General features: G+C 40.1%; 1 protein-coding gene across 1 annotated transcript; it reads left to right on the forward strand.

Moving 5' to 3' along the window:
* The first annotated feature begins 1,087 nt into the window (after positions 1 to 1,087).
* UBE2N (ubiquitin conjugating enzyme E2 N) lies at positions 1,088 to 5,592 on the forward strand. The gene is made up of 4 exons (XM_017737758.1): positions 1,088 to 1,105; positions 1,232 to 1,478; positions 1,658 to 1,798; positions 2,424 to 5,592. The coding sequence occupies exons 1-4, from the start codon at positions 1,088 to 1,090 to the stop codon at positions 2,462 to 2,464; spliced, it is 447 nt and encodes a 148-aa protein (XP_017593247.1). The 3' UTR covers positions 2,465 to 5,592.
* Positions 5,593 to 8,255: the final 2,663 nt, after the last annotated feature.

Genomic DNA, 8,255 nt, shown 5'->3' on the forward strand with positions numbered 1-8,255 from the left:
GGGGTTGGAACCAGATGATATTTGAGGTCCCTTCCAATCCAGACCATTCTGTGATTTTTAAATTAGTGCTGTTGTAGATATATGGAATAAATATGCTATAAAACTGAAATAATAAATTAATGTTACACCTACAAGTTGCCATCTTCTGTCAATAGAAATAGGATAATTTTTCTTTGTGAAAGCCAACACGGAAAGGTGGTGAAAAAATTAACTGTACATAGTAAAAGCAAGCTTAGAAGGAAAGCAGAAAATGGGACTAAAATTGCATGAGGAAATAAGGCTTTAGCAGGATTTTTTGTCCCTGCCTAGTGTCCTTTTACCCATTTTGGCCTTGGGATCTTTTTTATAAGAACCAGAATGGTGCCCATAAGACTTGTGAAGACAGGTAGCAGAGGAAAGGCAAAGATGTACAGGGCTTGGTCTGTCTGCTCAGTGCATTAACAAGATGGGCAGCTCTTAGCTATGGTCACAGCTTGGTGCCTAAGGTAGCATTGGCAGAAGAATGGAGCAACAGAGAAACCAAGTCACTGTAGGAGACTGGCCTTCCCTAATTTTGCTGCTTACAGAGCATCTTGGCTGTCTCCTACTGTCTGTTAGTGTGACTTTAAACATGGTTATATGTAGGCTGAAAGTGCTTACGCCAAAGCTATTTATGCATATATATGTCTAAATATATAAAACATCCTTAAAATACTCATTTAATGTTGCAGCAGAGTAGCACTTTTAAATTCTTTGGAGTTAGATCTGATTCCAGTACAAATGTTCAGCTTAATAAACCAGACCACTCTTGTTAGGAGTAAACCTTGAACACTTTGTGCGGGTGATTAATCCCTTTGGCTTTTCACTTATGGGAGTTTCTATTTAAGGTGGAATAGGAAATGTTTTTGATGTTTTCATTGTGGTATTCTTTAAAGTGCTTTTAAGTATATTGAAAAAAATATAGCAGCTTGGCAATAGTTCAATCAAAAGGTAAGAAGTTTGAGGACAGCTGAGTTTTCTATTACTGTGTGTTACAGAAGCACACAGCAGGTGAGGATCTGAGAGGAGATGGGTACCAGTTTACCGCAGCCTTGTCTTCTTTCTGTAGATGTTCTTTGACTTAAAGGTATTTGTTGAACATCGTTTCTGTGAATATAGGCTAAATGAATGCTTGTTGCTTTTAAAATTGTTTGTACAGGTGATGTTTATTTTAGATGGGTTTTATTAGTTACATTGCCTCCTTTTCTTCTAGGAAACCCAGCGCTTGCTGGCAGAGCCAGTCCCTGGGATAAAAGCGGAGCCAGATGAAAGCAACGCACGCTATTTTCATGTGGTCATTGCAGGTCCACAGGATTCCCCCTTTGAGGGTGGGACATTTAAACTTGAACTATTCCTTCCAGAAGAATACCCAATGGCAGCTCCTAAAGTACGTTTCATGACCAAAATTTACCATCCTAATGTAGACAAGCTGGGAAGAATATGTTTAGATATTTTGAAAGGTAAGTGCTGCTGTGTTTTCCTTCTTTTTATCATAAGTACAGAAATTTGTAAGTTGACCCTAAAAAGAGTTTTCGTATGTTTAAAGAATATCTTGCTGCTTCTTTAATCTGGAAAAACTTGCTGTTTCTGTAGACTCTGGTGAATATGGTGTTTCATAGTGCTGTAAATGTCTCTTCAGATAAATGGTCCCCAGCTTTGCAGATTCGTACAGTTCTGCTATCAATCCAGGCTTTGTTAAGTGCTCCCAATCCAGATGATCCACTAGCAAATGATGTAGCTGAGCAATGGAAGACCAATGAAGCCCAAGCCATAGAAACAGGTGACGTATCTTCTACCTTTTCTTTTTTTCTAGTTTTAGGAATAGCTTATTACTCACTGGCTGGGGTATGTAACTCCTAACCTCTAGTTTTATGTCTTCAATTTGCAGAAACAAAAAATTACTGCATACAGTCATAGTCCAGGTGCCCTGAATGTGCCTGCAGTGGTCTGTTTTTAAGTCTGCAAGGCTTGATAGAAGAAAAAGCTCTCTTGTTCTGCCTTATCTTGAGTTTTGATGGTCCTAATTTGCTAACCTGTCTATTTTGGAGTTGTGGTGAAATGAAGGAGTGTTCTACTGCTTGTCCTCTACAGCTTAAGGAACAGATTAACAGGTTCCAGAAAGTTCTTCTCTTTGATATTGCATCTGTTGCAGGCTACAGGGGAATGGAACAGTTACTATGTTATGCCTCTTCACTTTTGGATCAACTGCTGTCAGACTGCTTCTATAATATACAAAAGTTGGCAGCTGCCGGAATTCAAAATTGCACTTACAGTCTTAGAACTGATATATTTTCTGTGCTTGCAGCAGTGGTATAAAAGAGATCTTTAAGAATATGAATTTAAAATTACTTTAATCAAACCTGAAAACTGCATCTTTTCTTAAATGTATTTCTTTTTCTTTACAGCCAGAGCATGGACTAGGCTATATGCCATGAATAATATTTAAATGCGCTATGAACATCAAGTGTGCATCACTTCTCCTGTTCTGCCAAGACCTCTTCCTTTTTTTGTTTGCATTTAATGGACACAGTCTTAGAAACATTACAGAATAAAAGCCCAGACATCTTCAGTCCTTTGGTGATTAAATGCACATTAGCAAATCTGTGTCTTGTCCTAATTCACTATTGTACCGCATGAGCAGAGGCTAGAAGTATCATCTGGATTGTTGTGAAATTGTTTGAAAGCAGCAGCACATCTCTGCTTTTAATCATTTTTCCCGTCATGGTTTAAGTATAAGCACTGTGAATGAAGGTAGGCAGGGTTAGCTGCAGGGCTTTTTGTTTTAATTTTGTGGGCTCCTCCTCCCTTTTTATGGTGATGCTAATTGCATTGGTAAAAGCAGCTAACCAGTTATACTTTAGAATATACCCTCTAGCCCAGTCTAACTTAGACGCTGTAGATGGACAAGCTTCATTGTTTGAACAAAAAATGGGAACATTAAACATCCATCACCTTCACTAATACTATTGTGATTCTGCTGTCAAGTGTAGAAAAATCCCTCCAAGAAAAAGCTTGTGACCATTTTGTATGGCTTGTCTGGAAAATCTCCTGTAAATCTTATGTTTTAGTAAAATATTTTTTGTTATTCTACTTTGCCTTTGTATAGTTTATTTTGCTGTGTTTTCATTTCTCTGTGACAATCTTATTTAAAAATATTGAATCCAGAATTGACAATTTGTCTTCACCAGTCTGACAGATTTAACAGTAAAGAGGGAGAATTCACAAGGGTTTTTTTTTTTGGTTTGTTTTTTGTTTTTTTTTCCTTCTATTTGCTGACTGTTTTTATTTGTGTTATGTGGGTGGCCTTACGTGGCCAATTTAAGATGAAATTGCATTTGGAGTGACTTTTAGAAACAAGTCTCTGATGTAACAATTGTAACCTTAATTTTAGTAATGCGTTGATGTGTGTTTTCATGGAAATAACCAGAATGAAGTAGGAGGTTGAGAGCAAATGACAGCACTAATTATGAGTATCTCCATAACTTCTCTTTGCTGATTGTTATCAGACATTAGGCAACACGGTTTTCTAACTTCTTTAATTCCTGTCCTTTAGTAACATGAAATTCCAGTGTGTAGAACCACTGTAAGAGCCAGCTTGTGTATTGACTGATGCCTGCTTAGCCACTTACAGCTAGCAACTCATACCACTGGTTTTCTCTACAAGCCTTATTAAGCTACTTGCTTGAGCAACCAGTCAGCTTAAATAGCAACAAAGCTTCTTTATTGGAGGGAAGGAAAGTGATGAAAAAATTCCTTCTCATCCTTTTTGTGTATGCATCTTGTCTAGGAGTCCAAGTATCTTTTCTGGGAACCCATCTAATTGCTTCCCTTCATTTCTTGTATCTCTAGTCTCTTCCATTCCCCAAGCCCTCTCCCTCACAAAACCAACAAACCAACCAACCAAAAAGCTTAAAAGCTTTTGGCAAGGCCAACCTGAAATGTGTAAATGACAGCTTGTAGTGGTTGCAGTAGGGAGTGTTTTTTCATGAAATTCAGGGGTATGGTTATGTAGTCTATTGGTATTCTCCCTCTTTCACTTCTTCTTACTCTAGTGTCATCTGAAATTTCTATAGACTGTGGTGTATTTATTGTGCTCTTATGTAAGATGAAGAATATCTATTAAAACTATGTTTTCCAACAGACGGTGATTTCAGTGGTTAGTAACTGGTATTGTCCCTCTGCGACATGGCTGGAGAATGGTTCAGAATTCAACTTTTTCACCAAACTGAGTCATAAAAAAACTGTTTTAAAAGTAGTTTCTGTGTTGAATGTAAGCCAAAGTTGGGTCCAGGGCTGGTAACATGTTCTTCAGAGTGGGTAAGCACCATTAACCCTCTCTTCTCCTTACAAATGTCTGTTTGGGGTTAGCTGGCCTACATCCTGGATCTGCTACTAGCATGGCTAACTTCTGTGGCAGGCAGCTGAGAGTAAGTGAGCTGTGCCGTAGACCCTGGATTCACTTCACCTACCTCTTAATGCTTTATCTTACGCTACATATGCAGCTTTCCTCAGCTCTGTCTCTAGTCCAAGGGCGAGTGGCACCCCCAGAGGACAGTCAGACCCACCTAAGCATTGTGTTTGAGAGTGGCTTTCCCTTCCTTCAATAGAGAAACAAGACCTGAGCTGGCTCTTAAACAATTGTAACCTGTAATAGGCAGGATGAATCCAGACTCAGATAATGTGTATTAAATAATACTTATTTTACTTTTAAACCTGATTTAAGAGCCCTGTAAAAAGCCAAGCTGGGAATTTCATTCCGGCTTGTGCCAAGGAATGTGTGACACTTAGGCTAAATTCTTTGAAGCCAGTAAGATATAACCTTTTCCTCAGTCAAGCAGGTATATATTCCCAGTTGTTATGTGCAACTCAGTTATTTCTCTTACACCTTGCAGCTGATTAGCAAATGCAGCTGTCTTTTAAGGAGTGTTAGTTTTATCTCCATTTTTAGTATGTGTCTATTGTATGCATTTACAGTAACTTTATAATAAATGAGTTTCCTCTACCATTACTGGTGCTATGTCTCAAACGTCCTAAAATTCTGAGCGAGAGTGATGACATTGCATTTTATGTGTCAGTGTTTGGGTAGTAACTGTGTAGCTGTTGAGCCTGGGTTATCACATGGGCTCTGTAACCACACATGCAAAATACTTCTGCAGTAGTTTCCTGTAGATCAAGAGGAAGGCTTTTGGTTTTGCATAAACATTCAGTGGTGATCTCTTCACATATAGCCATGTTCTGTCGTGGGTATGAAGTGTATGATTGTTGGGAACTGATGGAACAGGTTTTTTGTATCTTAGCTGACTTTAGTCTAAACCAAGTGAAACATTGCTTCGATAGCTTACAAGTAACTGTATTTTTAACACATTGAGACTATTGTGGAACATCTTAATGGACTAGTGACATCAAAAATTGTGACATCTCTATTTATATGCATTCCTTCTTGGGTTGGGTTTTTTTGTTTGGTTTTTTTTTTTTTTTTGAGGGTTAAAGTAAAATGTCTGGTAGGTTTTGTCAGTAACATGTCTTGACTGTAATGTAATATGACACTGAAATAAAAGGAAGAGTGATTATTCATTACTTAAGCACTGAGCTTCATTTAACTCCACTGGGCTGCCATCAGTGTGCAACAGTTTCCTAACAGTTCTTAACATCTGGTAAAATAAGAAAGATAACCTTGATAACTTCTCTCATAACTTTTCAGTTGCTTGTGGCTTCCCCTCACCATTGTATGGAGAGAGAAGAGCAGCACCTCTTGTCCTAAAAGTCCTCAGGAGAGACTGCTCTGGTACGCAGCTCAGAGGATGTGTTGGTTTCCCCCTGCACCCCCGCCTTTGTTTATTGTTTTTTTAGTTTAGTTTTGGTTTGTTTGGGGTATTTTTGTTGGTTTTTGCAGGTTTTTTGCCTGCCTCTGTTTAAATCTGTCTGGTTTAGTACAAGACTTTCCTACTTACCTTCACAGTTTGGACAGTTTCTAGTGCAATCAAATTGATAAATGTATTGAGCTTTGCTAAACTGTGTTACATTATGAGCATGGCATGGGGTTAATAATGGAGTTTGTACAGTTTATTGCCGCCTTTACTGTGGAAGTGTGCAGGATGATTTGTTATGTTGCACTGAAGTGCATTAGAAAAGTGGCATCAAGCAGTATGACTGCCTTACCTGTGGTGTTTGTTTTCATGAACTCCCCTCAACACTTAGCTAAGGGGTTAGGTGTGAGCAAGTAAGAGTATCTCTGGGTAAAGACTGCTCCAGTGGAAGCGCTCAGTGGAACAGTACCTCTGGCTGACCTGGGTTAGGAGAGGGAATTGTACCTTAAGATCTGGGTAGCTCAGTTAGTTGCTAGGGAGTTGTCACTATTCATCAGCCCACTACTGAGGGTCCAAGCCCTCCACCTGAAGGAGGATTCTTGAGCACTGGAAGGTGGAATTCACAGGTCCTTACCACACTGCATGAGCCTTCCCACATAAAGAGATGGATGCCAAGTGTGGCATGTAACAGAAGGATTTTCATTATTTAATTTTTTAGGAAGGTAAATATAAATTACTTCACATAAACTCATCTCTGACTGGAGTACTTGTTGCAAGGTTGCTCCAGATACTCTGGTGTAAGCTGGGTTCTTGTCTTCAGAGCTGCATTTAAGGAGTATTTTTGGTTCAGGCCTAATCTGCACCTTCCTACCTAAGTTGCCTGCCAAGGCTTGCAAGATCATTTATAAATCTGAAATATTTCATGTATGGTGTTCAGTTGTTCCTTGCTGTAGCAGGTGTGCTTGTCTCAGCCTGAATACCTGCTGTGCCTTCAGAAGAACTGCTGCTGTCATTTTTCCCACCAGCTACTCATGAGTAATACAGTGTTCTTCCAGGTAACACTGGAAGGCTTAGGCTGGATACTGGTAAATTTATGGAAGAGTGTCTGTGGTCCCATGCACAATTATCAAAGACAGACTAATCTCAGAAGACACAGTAAGGTGATTCTAATGGGGTTTTTTCTTCCTTCAGTTGCTGTGGATGCTTGTCTACCTTATTCAAAGACAGGTTGCATTAGTGTCATAGCCAGAAAGCAGGAAAGAAGGAAATAATTAGGAGAGTGAAGCAGTTGAATGACAGCAAAAAGGCCCTTAGGACAAGAGCCTTGTTACACAATCTGTCTGGATGTAATGGGCACTAGGCTACAGGTAAGCCAGTGGCAGGGTAAGTGCACAAGGTGATGGTCTTTGGCCAGCATCATGCATTGCTGTTGATGCTTCTTCATATTGCTCATCAATCAGAACTGGTGGTAACAAATGAGGGAAAGCTGTTGGGAACCACTGAGCTACTGAAGGAGTGTGGGCCATGAGGCAGGCAGCAGCTGAGCTGACAGCAGACACATTCAGTGGTCCCTAGCCTTCCTAAAATGGCTCTTTGAACTGTATTTCATGCTTATTTAAGGACAGAAAATTGTCTGAGAGCATTGTTTGGGGTGGTGGTGCATAGCTCATAGCAATCAGATTGTTACAAGCAGGACTATGCCTGTGATTCCTGAGTCTGCAGGTAAGAGGTGACACCATTCCTTAGGAGCATTGTCCTAATATGGATGTGCTGTTTCCAGCACTTGAGCCAAGGAGGCAGTGCCACAGCCGCACTGAGGCCTGAAGAGTGTTTAAGGAGGGTAAGTTTAAAAAACCCCCTAAGATTCTTCAGTTTAAGCTTGAAGATTGTTATCATCTCTCTAAGACTTGGGAAAGTCAGTCATTCTGCCTTTCCTGCCATGTGTTGGGCTTTGTCACACCTCTACCACTCTTTGTGTCTTATAATGCACTCGATGCATGGAGATACAGTGGTAAGAGCCAGACATGGCTATGGTAAAACTCTCCCTAAGCTGTGAAAAGAGGGAGGTGTGGTAACTGTCAACATGGCAGAAGTCATGCTGAGAACAGGAACACAGGAGCTGCTTACCATAACAATGTGGAAGAAAGCAGGTTCAAAAACAAGGTAAGGGGAGGTAGGTCTGCAGCAGGCTGAGCACTGCACCGGTTTCCAAGCTGGGGCAGGCATTGGACGTGTGTGCTAAGGGGAGAGGGCGCATCATGTTAAGGAAAAGAAATCTATTATTTGGAACAACTAGCTTGGTAAGCTTGAGTGCAAGGGTGAGGCAGGAACTAGGAAACATTAAATGAAACTTAAGTGTAGTTCAGATGGGGTTGAAGCCTTTCACACAATCACTTCTGGTGCAGTATTTGCAATGGAATGACTACATCA

The sequence above is a fragment of the Corvus brachyrhynchos genome, unplaced genomic scaffold (assembly GCF_000691975.1).
Source record: "Corvus brachyrhynchos isolate BGI_N302 unplaced genomic scaffold, ASM69197v1 scaffold56, whole genome shotgun sequence".
Taxonomy (NCBI): Eukaryota; Metazoa; Chordata; class Aves; order Passeriformes; family Corvidae; genus Corvus; species Corvus brachyrhynchos.

What these genes read in the sequence shown, in the direction of transcription:
- UBE2N (XM_017737758.1), top strand. An exon ending in ATGTTTAGATATTTTGAAAG is followed by an intron (nt 1,479 to 1,657) that starts GTAAGTGCTGCT and finishes ATGTCTCTTCAG; the next exon opens with ATAAATGGTCCCCAGCTTTG. An exon ending in AGCCCAAGCCATAGAAACAG is followed by an intron (nt 1,799 to 2,423) that starts GTGACGTATCTT and finishes TTTTCTTTACAG; the next exon opens with CCAGAGCATGGACTAGGCTA.